This window comes from Typopeltis vanoorti, chromosome 12 (genome assembly GCF_054136105.1).
Source record: "Typopeltis vanoorti isolate ZY-2024b chromosome 12, IOZ_Tvanoo_1.0, whole genome shotgun sequence".
In the NCBI taxonomy this organism is placed as follows: Eukaryota; Metazoa; Arthropoda; class Arachnida; order Uropygi; family Thelyphonidae; genus Typopeltis; species Typopeltis vanoorti.
In genome coordinates, this window is record NC_143560.1 from 86,110,880 (window position 1) to 86,127,445 (window position 16,566).

General features: G+C 38.9%; 1 protein-coding gene across 2 annotated transcripts in view; it reads left to right on the forward strand.

The window, feature by feature from the left end:
- LOC150100958 (trans-1,2-dihydrobenzene-1,2-diol dehydrogenase-like) overlaps positions 1-16,566 on the forward strand; it is a 90,147-nt gene that overhangs the window by 11,609 nt on the left and 61,972 nt on the right. Inside the window, exons 1-2 of one of the 2 annotated variants that reach the window (XM_090402110.1) lie at positions 13,611-13,839; positions 15,914-16,011. In XM_090402110.1, coding sequence (XP_090258236.1) covers positions 15,922-16,011 — 90 coding nt within the window. In that variant the 5' untranslated portion in view covers positions 13,611-13,839; positions 15,914-15,921. Of the gene's footprint in view, positions 1-13,610; positions 13,840-15,913; positions 16,012-16,566 lie in introns of those variants that run through there. The other variant, XM_090402109.1, reaches the window with a different exon arrangement.

Sequence of the window (16,566 nt, forward strand, 5' to 3'; positions counted from 1 at the left end):
GTGTCATTGCATTGGAGAGCATGGTTTACTCTTACTGATCCACGATTTTTTGGGTGGAAAAGGCATCCCTTGTAATTAGCGGGATGTGGTCCTCTACAGTTAGCACAACAGGCATGTGGAGATCTTGGCTTGGTGCAGGTGTTGGTCTGGTGTCCTCCCTTCCCGCAGTTCAGACATCTGTAGGCAGTTCTGCACTGCTTTTGGGCATGCCCGAATTTTTGCAATCTGTTACATTGCCCTGCCGATGCCTTCTTCCTTAGAGGCTAGGTTGTAATTTTGAGCCTGCAAATATCTGTCACTTCATATATCATTTTTTGTGTGTTTCTGATTTCGACCAACAACAGCGACATTGGCCTTCTATCAGATCTCAACATTCTGCTGACTTTGATTGGGGTCAGTCCTTGACTGATGAGGTCAGTAGGGATCTCATCAGTTGTGATGCCCTCAGCAATCCCTCTAAGCACTACTTGAAGATTTTTCTCGCTTGCTAGTGGGAAAGTATGAAAGGGCAACTTGGAGTGGTACAGCATTTTCGTCATCTTACAATAATCTGAAACAGTAGTAGGATGACTTTACAACCTCATCAGTATTTCTTTCCCAGGAGAAATTGATGTTTTGTTCTCCTAGGGACCTTGAGACTGAGGTCCACTTCTCTTTATCTCGGAGGATAACTGGAGGGAACTTTTCTTTTCTATCTTGGGTAACTTGAGTATCTTGTGTTGCTACATCTTCTTCCATATCATCTTCAGATGTTCTACGTCTTTTATTTGATTTTTCCTCCTGTGAACAATCGAACTGTCTTGGAGTCTTTGGAGGTGGAACAGGTGTGAAGTCCCCTTCAGTGTCCACATCATCTTCTTCCGTGTCATTAACCTGAGTGAAGAGATTCAGACAGCCAGGATATTCTATCTCGAATTTCTTTAAGGTGAATTTAAGAACGTCAAGCATCAGATCTTTGTATAAAATTTGAATGGCGCACACTGCACGCTGTCAAAGAACACTACAGTGACTCTAGATAATCCTCTAGAATTTGGAGGTCCACTGACAAATCCTATAGACACACTAGTTTGTCCACCAGCAAAATATTATTTATTAAAGTTTAGGATGCCCTAATATCGGGGAAAAAGGAATGTCAGGATCTCACTTGGCCACAAGGCAAAAACCTACCTACCTAAAGTACCATTAATCCCCACTGGTTCTCTTTGTGGGTGGGGCCTACGCGGCCATCAGACCTCGTGCATATTTCATGCAGGGGGGGGAAGAGACTGGTTTCTGTGTTAGCTTCCCTGTAATGTGAGATTCCCGAAAAACTTATATGAAATTCAGTCAGGCACAGTCTAAAGTAATACGTCCGATCACCTCAAAGGTCCATACCAAATTCCAATAAAATACATTTTATCAGAAGAATTGAATAACTTTGAGTACGGCACCTACTGTATTGTTATATATATGACAGTATCTGTCATCAAGAACAATTGTATCCTTATTAGCGCAACGAGTACAAGCGCTCTCACCAGCGGTTTTTCCTGATGTCTGCTTTATCAATTTGCCTTTGATGGCACAGTGAACTTTCACAAAATGAGCGTGGTAAATTCGCATGCAATCGAATAAAGATTCAATGGAAATGTCTGGATAGGCATCATCGGAAAACACTTCATCAGTCCGTTGTTATTGCCACTGACGCTTAACAGCCAGCGGTACCAGCATGTCTTCGAGAAGGAATTACCGAGTTATTAGAGGAGATATGTCATAAGTAACACGCTGGCGAATTTGGTTTCATGCATAATGGGGGGGCCAGCGCATTTTCTTCATCGAACTGTTAAGGAACAACTCGATTGTGCCTATCCAGAACAAAGGAATGTCCACCATAATCTCCTAGTGTGAATCCGCTGGATTTCTTTGTATGGGGGCAAATGAAAGCCAATATTTATGCTACAACAATGCCTAATTAACAGCATCTCCATCAAAGCATCTTGGACGATTGTACGTCAAAGCGGAGTACTCGAACGGGTACAGCAATTGTCCAGCTGACACTATGTGATATCTGCTGCCGCTCATGGAATCTATTTCGTGTATATATATGTATATATATATATATATCACCATTTTCATTAACAATCAAATCATCGATTCGTTCTGTATTTCTACCCTCATTTAAACTTTCAACGACGCTGAGGTCGATAGATGTCGCACTGATATGATCGTCGGCTTGTCGAGAGCTCCTGAAAAGATTAGTAGTTTTGTGTTATCATTGGCAATTTTACTAGAATCTTACGTAATATTGTTTACTTTTTGTTTCTTGGTGTGTCTGTGCGATTTTTGTGTGTTTTCTGTGTTATTTTAATTATTATTTTTAAGATAAGATGGCGTACATATGGCACCGATAAAAAAAATTGGCGGCCAGGTCGCCATGTTTGTTTAAGAGTTTTGATGTAAAAGAGTTTATGCAATGTGCTGTCTGTGAGATGTATGCTTTGCGATGAGCGGTGGGAGTCTGGTAAGATGGTGATATGGAGTTAATATGTGCAGAAAGCGTAAGAAGAATGAGGATTTCAAGCATGTTTCGGGTGGCGAGAGTGATATCGTTAACGATAGTCAGAATGAAAAAAATGGCGGTGTGATAGGGAATTGTGAGGTAGTGCCAGATAGGTGTGAGAGCGTCGTTGAAAGTGTAAATGAAGGTAGAAATACAGAACGAATGGGTGATTTGATTGATAATGAAAATTGTGAGATAAATGCAAGTAGTGAAATCGCAAGGTTGAGCGGAGCGATAAGCAGAGCAAAAAGGCAACTGGAAAAATGTGTGGAAAAATGTGTGCTGAACGTACCGACTAATAAACGGCGAAAGTCTATCACGAAAAATAATAGAATGTTCGTAAACGTCAATAAAATGAAGGAGCAAATGCTGTATGGGGATTCGCTATTAAGAGGTGTGATAGTTGAGAGTTTGACGAAATCGTACCAGCCAGGAGCGAACATAAAGGACGTCAGCGAATTTATTCGAGTGCAAAAACAGATGGTGAAAGAGATGATAATTGTGGCAGGAACAAATGATTTGAAAGAAGACAAAATGGAAATTATAGAGGATGTGAGGGAATTACTTGAGGTAGCAAAAGAGAAGAGTGAGAGAGTTAGGATGGTGAGTATTTTACCACAGTATGACAGTGAAGTGTTTAGGAGGGCCATAATTGCCAATGACTTTATGCGTGGGTTATGCATGGAGAGTGGTGTGGAATTTGTGGAGTGAGTTCGATAGGCAAAAGGATTTATATAAGATGGATGGGTTACATTCGAATGGAGTTGGTGTACGGAGGCTTGAGAAAGTGTTGATGAATGATGTGGAAGTGGATGTACAGACTCTGGGAAACTAGATTTATTAAGGTGGGGGAGTAGATATGCGGACTTTAGGGAGGAAGTTAAGTGTGTGAATGAGTATAATATGCCCGAGCCAGTACAAAGCACAACAAATCAGATTGGGATGGTTAGTATAAGGCATCGAAGTAGGGATGGGACTAATGGGCTTCTGTAATTCATGTACTAATGCCAGGAGTATTAGGAACAAGAAGGAAGAGTTTTTGGCCTTGGTTGGCATTTCCAAGCCACAGGTTGTTGGTATTAGTGAAACATGGCTGACAGAAGATGATAAAGCTAGTGGGATTGATTGCAACGGGTATAGCGTGTTCATGAGTGACAGGGAAAATAAAAAGGGGTGGAGGAGTGTTATTGATGATAGCTGATGAGTTGCAGCCAAGGAGTATAGAAATTGAACCTGCAGGATGGAGAAAAGAGCACATTTGAGGCTGTTTGGTGTGAGATAGAATCTAGCAGAACAAAATATATAATTGGGTGATGCTATAGACCAGGTGATGGAATAGATGATGAGGATAGTATGCATAGGCAAATAGAAGAAATGAGTGGAAGGAGGGTAATTATTATGGGTGATTTCAATTATGGTAACATTGACTGGAAAGAGGAGAGGGCACATGGGAGGAAGGAACTGGATTTTATGCGGTTATTAAGGGACAACTATCTGCGACAGCATGTAGTGGAAAATACCAGGGGGAAGAGAGTGCTTGACCTAGTAATTGCAACTGAGAAGGTGGCTGTAACGAACATGACCATGTTGCCACCAACTGGTGAGAGTGACCATAAGGTCATGACTTGAGAGGTGGCTAAAGAAGTGGAATTTACAATTAAGACAGGGTACATGTGGAATTACTGGGCTGGTAAGTATGATAAGCTTAGGAGTGTGCTTGGCTCAGTGCCATGGCATGTAAAACTGCAAGGGCTGGATATTGATAGTGCATGGGAGGTGAGGTGATTAAGAAGTGTTTGCAGGAGGTAATGGTTGACTATATACCAAGAGTCCAAATAATAAATCAAGTAGGGGTTAAATTGATGAATAACACTATTAAGCTTGAGGTACAGAAAAAAAAACAATTGTGGAGGGAATTTAAGGAGAAAGGTGACCAGCAGGCGCAGGAACAGTATACAGCTCAGGCCAGGATGGTAACAAGGGTGGTAAGAAAAGCAAAAGCGGATTACCAAAGAAAATTGGCCATGCAGGCTAAAGAGAATCCCAGACAGTTTTTTCAGTATGTTGCAAGTAAAAGGAAAAATGCTCGTGGCAGAATGATTTTAAAAAGTGCTGATGGTAGGGAGGTTACCGAATCAGTCGATATAGTGGAATTACTGAGCGAGCACTTTGCAAGAGTATATCATCCAGGTGGTGACATTGCAGAAATGGAAGAACCAACAGCTTATACCGGAATTGTGATGAATGAAGTAGAGGTAACTAGTCTATTATAGAACCTCAATGTCAATACATCTGTGGGATTGGATGGTATACCAGCTTGTGTCGTACGCGAAGCGGCTAAAGAATTGTCAGTGCCCTTGACCATTTTGTTTAATTTGAGCCTCGGGTCTGGGTCAGTCCCAAGGGGATGGAAAGAGGGGAAAATAGTTCTGCTGCATAAAGGTAGTTCCAAGGCTGCTGTTGAAAATTACTGGCCAATCAGCATAACAGGAATCATTATCAAGGTCTTGGAGAAAATAGTCAATAAAATACAAGATTGGATAGATGAAAACGGGATACTGTATCGGGGACAGAATGGTTTTGTGATAGGTAGGTCATGCCTCAGTAACTTGCTCACGCATTATAACACAGAGACGGCTGAACTGAATAAGGGTAATATGTTTACAGTGATTCTACTGGACCTTGCTAAGGCCTTTGACAGGACACCACATGGAATTCTAATCAGCAAATTGTAGCATATGAGGATGGATATAGGGTTGGTGAGATGGATAGGAGGGTGGTTAACGGAGAGATATCAGAGAGTGGTTTATTCAGGAGTAGACTCCACAAGACAGCCTGTGACTAGTGGTGTGCCACAAGATCTGTTCTTGGACCACTGCTGTTTAATTTGTTTATTAATGATATAGGAAAGGATCTGAGAGGAACAGTTCATTTGTTTGTGGATGATGCAAAGTTGGATAGGGCAATAGTGAATGCAGATGGTGTCAAAATTTTGCAAGATGATTTGGATAGATTGGAGGTCTGGGCTAAGGAGAATGAATGTCGATTTCATGTGGCAAAATGTAAGGTTATGCATTTTGGGGTGAAAAGATTACCAGCAGTTTACTACATTGGTGGAACTGTACTCCAAGAAATTGATGACGCACGAGATTTAGGAGTGTTGGTGGATAAGGAGTTAAAATTTAGGTGGCACATTGCAAAAGTGGCCAAATCAGCTCATCAAATCACTTGGTTGCTGAAGAATACGTTGACAAGCAGGTTATTGTTCCTCTGTATCGAGCCTTGATAAGACCCCATCTCGACTACTGCCCAGATTTGGCCACCTAGATTTCTTCTTGATGGGGAGGAGGTGGAGAGGATCCAGAGGCGAGTGACTAAGATGATAGCAGGTCTGTGAAATGAACCTTATGAGAACAAGTTGAGGATTTGTGGGTTGCAAAAATTGGTTGATAGGCAGAGGAGGGGAGATATGATTGAGACATTCAAATTACTGAAGGGTTTCTATAAAATTAATTCAGAAGATATTTTTGAGAACAAGGCTGGTTGTGGGAGGACTAGGGGACATCCATGAAAACTGGGGAAAAGTATGGTTAGTAAGGGTGTTAGAGCTGGGTTCTTTACTTTTAGAGTGGTGAATGAGTGGAATGGGCTGCCAGAGTCTGTGGTGGATGCTGTGACAGTGAATGAGTTTAAGGCGAGTATGATAGATACTCTATGAATGTCGAATAGTTGTGATGAATATGATTGGGGTCTCCCTAGATGAGTCTAAGGACTTCCTGGAGTTGCCCGTAATAATAATTATATATATATATATATATATTTTTTTTTTTAATTAACAGCCTATTTTTCTACCCACTGCAGGGTGAAGGCCTCTCCCACTGCGGGAGGTTTTGGGTCTCCTACTCCCATGGTGACCTAGTCCATATTGGGAGAGTGTCACAAACATCCATGCCTACGTGGGATTCGAATCCACAGCCTGTTGGCTGGAGAGCAGATACGCTAACCACTCGGCCAAACAGCATACATCCACAGAATTTCTTGAAAATCAAGGGCCATTCTCAACATATGCATGCACATACAAAATGTATCTGGTTTCAAAGGGAGAGAATGTTTCGCTAGCGCTCAGCAAAAACATGTTTTGAACTGCTCTGAAATATTCTGGAAAAAAAAACAACTAAGGTTATCAGAACAGCATACAGTGTTAATCTCGTGTGTTCTGGATATTTTGTGAGGCGAATTTTCCAAGTTTCCAGGCAGAAAGAATAAGCTTAAAGGCACACTGTTAAATAAGAGTGAGCAAAGAATTGCATTTCATACACCTAAATACAAATGTTGGCTGTTGTAATTTCCATAGCCAGATATTTGAATTTTAAAAGTGATTCGTGATTAACAAAATGTTACTAACCTCTCGCCTACCTAAAATGATAGTTTACATCATTATAGGTCAGTGGTCAGATAAAAGAGCATTTTCAAGAGTGCAGGAATGATGAGTGAGTGAGTGGTTGGTTATCCTATTGAGCAATAATTTCCATTTTAGGATTTCAGATTATTACCGCTCACTGGATTGATAAACACATTCCACATGAATAAAAATGATACTCCGTGGACATTCACTAGGGCAAAGATGGAAAATCTGAGATGGTCTGGGACATCGACTGTGACCTTTTTGCATTCACGTCAGCTGCGAAATAAGAACGGTCTAAGCAAATGATATTTGATATACTTAATATAAATATTCCTTCTAATGAACTATGAATTATTACGTATTATCAAATCAGCATTATCGTGAAGGCAGAAGATAGTGATCTTAAATGAATAAACTGAGTATTCCAATAACCAATAGTTACGTGATATAAAGGCATGAGGTAACGGGGGACAACTGCGTTTGCGTTTTCCGCCAATGAAATTGGAGTAAACAATTACTGTGAATTTTACTTTTATCTCAATCTGTATAACAAGGAAATTATACTACAATCACAAAATGATAAACTGATCATCAACTGAACGTTGTTTTGGATATATATTTAGACATCATTTTGTTTTACTTAATTTGTCACTAGAACGGTCTTAAAAATTTGAACTATATCATCAATATCTAAATTAAACAATAGCTTCGTGTCAACTTTTTATAAGGCATCAGAGACTTCGATCACCATTACACAGGTCGCTGGTTCCATCAGCTTTCCGTTTTCCCCATCCTACTCAATTACTCTTTTCTATCATGCGTTATTCTACCAAAGTCTTTTGTAAAATCTATAAAATCATTGTATACGTACGAGTATTTCTTTATTCCCATTATAAAACATTAAGTAGATTACTGAGACAAGACATCCTCTTAATAGCTTTTGTTGGCCCTCTAGAAAGATTCCTGTTTTCATCAATACAATTTTGTGTTCAATCTTTAACGTAGTTGTCAGAATAGTATCTGCGTTCTCCAACCAATAGATCCGGATTCTTACTGCAGGAATGGATGTTTCTGAAATCTAGGTAGAAGATCAATTTCTTCGTCACCCTACTTACTGATTTGAAGTAAGTAGGGTGACGCATGAGGTGATTTGAAGCATGAGGTGATTTGAAGAAATTTCATGTTTGGTCACCAGAATAGTTAGAGTAGCTAATGCTTCGCCCATCCATGGGCGAAGCATTAGCTACTCTAACTATTCTGGATACTCTAACTATTAAGAACGACACTATTTTTAACCTTCCTACTAGTGTTCACGCGCTGATTCCTGAAGAAACTCTTGTAAAATAATCAAATTAGCTGTGTATCCCATCCAGTCTCACAACACTGTTTACACTTATCTTTCTTAAAATTCCAAACTTCACTTTCAGCTCTGTGTAGCTCAGTGGAAGTGGCATTTGCTTTCTCAACGCTAGGCCGATCGAAGAAGGCCTAGGCTCAATTCTAGTCGCCTACTAGAGGGCCTTTTTCTGAGCCTTTCTTCGACCAGTTCCAATTGGTCGATCTCTCATTCCGAATTAGTTGATCTCAAGAAAATCGACCATAGAACCCAAACTATTACAGACAATAACATATCATGTTAGGCTTAAGAAACACGAGATGGCGACATTTTTCCGTTTTTTCTTCATCGGATGCCGCTTAATTAGTAATAGTCTTGGACCAGCTATGTCTGATTGGACACCGAACTGCCCACTCATTCTCCAAAAGTTAAACAGGGCTAAACTGACCTCCTACTTCTTATAAGGGAATGAAAGGCGTTTGTTTATTTCTTTTTTTTTAACTTCACTCTCATGATGTCTCTCTTCTTTCTTTCGAATTTTATTCCGTATAGATTACCTCCCCCGAACGTGAAATACACTGATAAAATTGCTCGCTGGACATTTCCACTGTACATTCTGCAGATTGATTTTATCAGTGTCGTCGCAAAGAACTAAAGTCCTTCTTCCATGCTCATGCTCTCTTCTACTAGTTCCACAGTTGAAGAATTATCTGGAGTTTTGCTTTGCTGACTCAACCAATCTCTTTTCATATGCTAATTTGTTCTTCTTCATTACCTGGAGAAACAGGAGCAGCAATTCCTCAACAACCCTTTTCAGTGCAACTGCAGACACAGTTGCACTGAAACCTCCTTCTTGACTTACTCTTTTATTTAATGTACCTCTGTCCTTTGCACAACCTTCCTTATGAAGCGATCCAAAACAACTATAACATGAAACTCTTCAATGTGAGGTATGAGATAATATTATTAAATCCAACACTTGCATCCCACGTGTTGCTTCAACTACATACTGCATAGGGTATGTGTCTTTAAGTAGCTCACGGAATTTAATCTTCTTACTCACACATTATTTCCGGCTTCCAGTCAATGCTTTCTTAGTCATCCATTATTATCACCCTCCTTCATTCACTAGTCTCATCTGTCCAAACATTTCAGAATCATCTCTCGCCTGCATTTTCTTTCCTGTTGTAACACCACACTCTTCTTCTTCTGCAGCTTGTCCCACTTAAGTAGGGTCGCTGTTTGTAGTGAATCTCCTCCACGTCCTCCTGTATTGGGCCGTAACCACATCCAAGTTCTTCATCCTCAAGTCCTCCTCCACCATCTCTTCTTTGGCCACTCATGCTTCTTCCTCCTCCACGCACATTTATCTTCATGACCTTTCCTCCCACATACTCGTCCTCCCTACTCATCATATGACAATACCATCTCAACCTTGCCTCCTGTATCTTTGCTCTTAAGTTCGCAACTTTCACCGTTCCCCTTACATAGTCATTTCTTAGACGATCCTTTCTGGTCACACCGCACACCCACTTGAGCATTCTCATCTCTGCTACCTCCATCCTGCTGAGGTTATTTTTCCTCAGGGCCACAGTTTCCATAGCATACGTCATAGCTTGTCTCACTACTATCCTGTAGATTTTACCTTTTAGATTGATTGGCACCCTCTTATCACATAGTACTCCAGCCATCTCTCTCTCTCTCTCTCTCTCTCTCTCCAGTTCCTCCATCCTGCATCACACTTCCTTCTCAGCCTATCCATCCTACTGTTGAACCTAAGTATATAAAGTCACTGACCTTCCTAATGACATATCCTTCCAGCTCCAGATCTGTTTCCTGGCTGCTATCCACTTTGTAACATACATACTCTGTCTTACTTCCTTCTGCTCAGTCTCATACCTCTCTCTTCAGTACTTTCCTCCAACTTTCCAATTTAGCTGCCACTTCTCTTGATTCTGCACACAGTTCGACGTCATCAGCATACAACACAGTCCAAGGCGCGTCTTCTCTGACTTCCCCTGTCATCACCTCCATCACAATATTAAACAGGAAAGGACTTAATGCTGACTCTTGTTGCAAGCCAACTGTCACTTGAAAACTTTCTGTCTCTCCCAGGCAGGTCAGAACTCGTCTTCACATTTCTGTACATCTCTTGCACCAACCTGACATATTTCTCCAGTACCTTCTCCCTCAGATACCTCCGGACTTCTTGCCTTGGCACTCTATTATATGCTTTCTCGAGATCAATAAATACCAGGTGTAGCTCCCCTTGCTTCTCTCGAAACTTTTCCATCATTTGCTGTAACCCAAAGATAGCATCTGTCGTCGATCAACCAGGCATTAAGCCAAATTGCTCCCTTGCAATCTCCACCTCGTTCCTTAGTCTTCCATCAAGAACCCTTTCTAGGATTTTCGTTGTTTGGGACATCAACTTTATTCCTCTGTATTTCTTAGAGTCTTGTACACCCACCCACCCTTTACGCTTGTAGATGAGAACAAGAGTACTTTCCCTAAATTCTGCAAGTATATTTTCCTGCTGACAAACTTTTATTAACAGGTTCCACAGCAGGTCAATTCCCTCTTCCCCCAGTGCCTTCCATGCCTCCACTGTGATCCTATCAGGGGCCCACCGATTTTCCATTCTTCATCCTATTTACGGCCTCCTTCACTTCCACTCTACTAATGTTCTGCACCATCTTAAATATTTAGTGTGTACTAACACCACACTAAATATCTAAAATTTAGATATTTAGTGTGGTGTTAGTACACACCAAATGGCCTCAAAGTCATTATCATTACTGCTTTTTTTTCAAGTTCCATATGGAGGAGACACATCTCTTCTGAAATTGTCAGTAATACTCCACTCCTTTTCTCTGTCTTGAAAAATGTTATAACCATAATATTGTACTTCCATGTGTACATCATCCTCTGTTAACCATGTTTCACTGATGCCAATAATTTATGGACTGACTAACTGTAATGAACGTCACAAACTCTTCATCCTTATTCCTAATATTCCTTGTGTTCTTGTGTTGTGTATAAGCACAGTTACTTTCCCATTGTCCCTCTTTGCTTTCTCACAATTCCTTACTCAATTATTCGAGTCCTTTATCTCTGTAGCTTCCATTGAAGACATCCCTGCATTCTTACCTTTCTTATCTTGTCTTCTTTTGTTATTTATTTCACACCAATTCTGGTGTCTTGCACTCATAATCCCACTGTCTAGTTTCTATTTCCCTGACTGGCTATACACTCTTCTCCTCTCATTAACAACAATTTATCCAATAAATCTAGATATTGAAGTACTCTGTTACTACACATTCTCATCACTGCTCTTCTTCATTGTCTCAGCTCTCTACTATCATTTCTTAGCCAAACACTCACACTTCTCCCTCTCACAATCTTTCACTTCACTGTATCTAGCAACATTCAAATCCCATGCTATTTCATTCACAATTCCTCGCAAATCATTTGTTTCTACCAGCGCAGTCAGTTCCTCTGCATTGCCTTTCCTCTTCTCATCCTCAGCCACTCTTCCTATCAGGGCTCCTCTCAGACATACTTTTGACACCAGCCCCATTTTCATATCTTTTACCACCGAGTCTCTGTACTCTACACCAGGGCTGTCCGACCTTAGATAATCCGAGGGGCGCATCCTGAATAAAAAATACCGTACATATGTTGAATTACTTGGAGAGTCCTACAATTAGTTAGATTTAGCAAGCACTTAGAAAATTTCATATAAAAGAAAAGTCATGGTGCTTATAAAAGTTTTTATTAAAACAGTAGACAAGAAACAATAATTGTTTATTTCATTTTAGCAAGAGCTCTGCGGTAGTTCGGCTTCGTTTACTAAAGTACCTATATCGATTTCGATGCTTGTAGTTGCCAATCGCAGTAAATTTGCAAGAGAATTATCTGTCAATGAACATCTGTACTTTGATTTGTTGAATTTCATCGTTGAAAAAGTGCTTTCGCAAAGATATGTAAATAAATTAGAATGCGTATCTAGTAATTTGGTGAGCAGAAGCGATAACCTCGATAACTGTACAAACAAACAACATAATTGCACAATAACGTTCCCCCGTAAGGGCCTGGAGCATGCGTGTTGGAACAAAACACAGTGTGACCATCACTAGTACTTACGTATTAGATCTAGTGCTTTTTATAAATTTTTAGTGTTCTAGTACTTTCTTCCTTCCGAATAATAATAATAACAACAACATAAGAGTTAGACATATGAGTTTAATATTTTTCTCTCCTCCCATATTCAGTGACACAAGCATGATTTCTCTTTTTTCCCTCTTCTCACTGTTCGTTAACCGCAATCTGACTAGCATTAACCAATGAAAATATATTCTTCGCTATTATGAAAGATCATTATAAAAATGAAAACAAGTGGAAAAATTAAAGATTTTAATATGCATAACCGCTTTTTATTGATGCAGAGTGTAATAATTCCATTATGTAAAATTTTGCTCCACACTGGGGAGCAAAATTTCAAACTTCAACAATGAGATATAATCTATGTTGTACGAATTTCAATTCATTTCTTGCAGTTTGATTTGAAGTAGGTGTCTGTATAGTGGGTTTTAAGTCCAGTGTTTTTATTAATTTTATTAACAAAAGCGTGTTCTGTTCTTCATCAAAAATATTATTATTTAGATTTTCCTTTTAAACATGGACGAATGGCAAGAAAAATTTTCTAAATTTAAATCTGATTCTAAATCTCAGGGGAAAACGCAACTGAAAGAATGTGTTCAGCAGCAACAATAAATAAGAACAAAATAAGAAATCAACTACAAACTCCCTTGATGAATGGACTCCTTTTGACAAAAAAAAAAAAAAAAAAAAATCGAAACATTCATCAGCTACAGATTTTACTATTTCTAAAGAGTTAATTAATTTAGCAAAATCAGGTAGCAATATCGTAAAATGTCATAAATAGAGTGAAACGAAAGCAAATAAAAATCTAGTACAGTACTTTTTCTTTTTTTTTTCCCCAGATTTAATACCTTTTTCCTACATAAGTCGGTACTAAATATTTTCGCTGGGTGATCAACCCTGGTAAGAACGCTTCTTTGATATATCTAATATTTAAAAAACACGTGGGTATATAGTGGTGTAAAAACACCAAATAAAATTACCAACATGGAGATTATCGATTAGTGATAGAATGAAAATATCCAATACGCATTAGATTCAAATTGTTATTTTATTTTTTCGCTCGTGAAAAATATCCGCTACGCTTAGTTAATGATAAGATGGCGTTTTGTGTTTTCGAATTTAGCAAGACTGAGTCCGTGATTACGGTGCAGCGTGCGTTTAGACAACGTTACGGAATTGATCACCACTGGACAAAAACATTCGTCGTTGGTATCGACAATTTCAAGAAACAGGGTGTTTGGGTAAGGGAAAGTCCTGGATGATCACGCACCTCAGAGGGGAATGCGCAACGAATTTAAGAGGCTTTTCAGGAAAGCCCGCGCAAGTCCACTCGTCGTGCTAGCTGAGAACTTACCATCCTTTATGTGACTGTTTGGCGTGTGTTATGACGACTTGGTAATTTCATACTTAGTAATTTATTTTGTAACTGTACCATATTTTCATTATTAAATATAATGATTTGAAATCGGGTCATTCTTTTTGAAACACCCTGCATAATAAATTGCTCCTATCTATCTAACTGATACCTCTCATGTACAAATGCACTATAGGACATAAGGCTTTTAAAAAACTCAGGCACATTTTTAATACAGTAGCTAATTCTCAAACTTCAGTACAAGGGTGGCATGATATTATTATTATTCAGGACCTCCATGTTCATGAAACTCCTTCTGGGAGGTATTCTCTAGATGGCACCAAGGCTATTATGCCACTTCTGAAATTTAATTATGTCTATGCTCTCGTCTCTCAGGAAATGCATTCCATGGTCTTACTACTTTCCATGCAAAAAAAGTCACTTCTCACACTCTAACACTGTTGATAAAAAAAAAAACCTAACAGTGTCAAATTATCCATTTACAGAAAGCCCACAGATACTGGAAGATATCTTCACTATACTTCAAACCATCACAAGTCACACAAACTGAGTATTATCCACATGTTGAAACATAGAGCCAAAAAGCTTATATCAGAAGAGGAGGATACACAGAATGAACTCTCACTAATAGCCAACACATTATCACAAAATGGATATCCTCAAAACATCATCAAAAAATATCTATACAATGACAACCCCAGACAAGAAGAATCCCACCGTCAGCACATTTCTACTGTAGTGATACCTTTCATCAAGTCAATTTCTTATCAAATAGCAAGAATACTAAGAGCCCACAACATCAGAGTGGTCTTCAAACCAACCACCAACATCAGACAAGTTTTAGGATCTCCAAAAGATAAAGTTCCGTTCTACAAATATCCAGGAGTATATTACATTCCCTGCTCCTGTGGTCTTGCCTACATCGGACAAACTTCACAAAGTTTAGAAATTAGACAAAAAGAACATGTTGGTGATGTAAACCACAACAGAAGCATCTCTTCCGGCTTAGCACATCATTTCTGCACATCTAACCATACGATAGATTGGCAAAACAGCTCCATGCCATATCTCGATGACGAGTACAGGCATCGTGTATTTAAGGAAGCCACAATACTACTAATAACCGGCGGAAACCTCAACAGAAATCAGGGTGCAATTTTAAACAGTTTGTGGAAAAACTTGATCCTCTCTCAATCAATCTGAACTACAGCTAGCCAGTAATCACATTACAAGTCTACAACAAACACGCATGCGTGATAATGAATAAGAACAATAAGTCATCTCTGTCATGCGAAACGTGTAACCATAGATACTAGTTTGGTTTACACCGTTTTTTATGTTCCTTTTAATTTGCATTTACTAACTTTCATATCTCCGTAATGCCTTGAAAAAGCCAGACAGTTTGCTGGCGAAACTGGTAGGTTTGAATAAATGTTTTTATTGTAAAATACTGGTCTGTATTAATAAAATTGTATTTCTACTCTAACACTCTCTTTTGTAACTGTCTTTGTCCTTATCCCTTCCCCTTGTTCTATCTTCCCATGTTAAACTGATAACCTCATTATTTTCCTCACCTTTTTAGTTTCAAATCCACCAAAAAAAGGCACAAAACTATTGCTGATAACATACTAATCCTCCCCACCTTCATATCATTTGAAAACAACTGAATATTTTCCTGCAATCCAACAACAATATCACTGACATAAAGAATGAATAGTATGGTCCCTTTACTAAGACCTGTGTATCCACTTGTAATCTTCCTGATACTTTAGAAGTACACAAATTATACATTAGATGCATTCATGAATACTGTCCAGATTAGTATTTTCTCCCAGATAGGCTAAATCACTGAAAAGAAGTAATCATGAATATGAAGATATTAGAGACATCTCTGAGAAAGATAAAAACTTTATCATGCAAAGGATAGAAACACCTAAAGTTCTTTGCATAAAAAGAAAAATTTTCCATAGTTGTTCAACTAAAATTTATTTTTGTCTTCTTTCTCCTTTCTATCCTCAACTTCTTTGTAAAAATTTTTAAGCAATTAAAATTCTGTGATTCATAAAATTCTAACTATAACTTCATTTTGTTCAGGAAATTCAATGGCCACTAAGTGGGGAATTATTACCACTGGTAAGATATGTAATGATTTCCTTGCTTGTCTGAGAACCCTACCACAGGATGAGCATCAGGTAATTATAGATTTTTGTAAATAACCAGTTTAAATGCAGGATAATTTTAAATTTAAGAATGTACAGTATTTAGTACAATAGTTTTGACATATAAAATCTCAAACAGATATACTTTAATAAATTTAGTTTGATCCTTTATCCAAGTGTGAGCAAACAAAGTTTGCGCCTGAAAATATCTTCAGGACTGAATATGGTGTTGTACTACCTTACTGAGGTAAGGTAGTAATAACACCAGGCAACTCGTAGCAAAGGTGGACCAAGCTAACGACACTCCTATCCCAGTATCTCCCATAATGCAAAACACATCACATTGCAGATATGTATAATGTTATGCATTAAGGGCTTGGCCACTACCCAGACTAGTTTCAATCTTTATTGAGGTCTCTTCAGTGGGAGCCAGGCCCAGAGGTGAAGATACCAGGCAGAAGCAATAGTGAGGTCATCTTTACCTATAGGAGTTGCCAAAAGGTGTGCCACCTTTTTTATTAAATTACTCTGGATTTAGAGAAAGATGTTGAAAGTTTATTTTTTCATTGGTTAGACTATAATAAATTT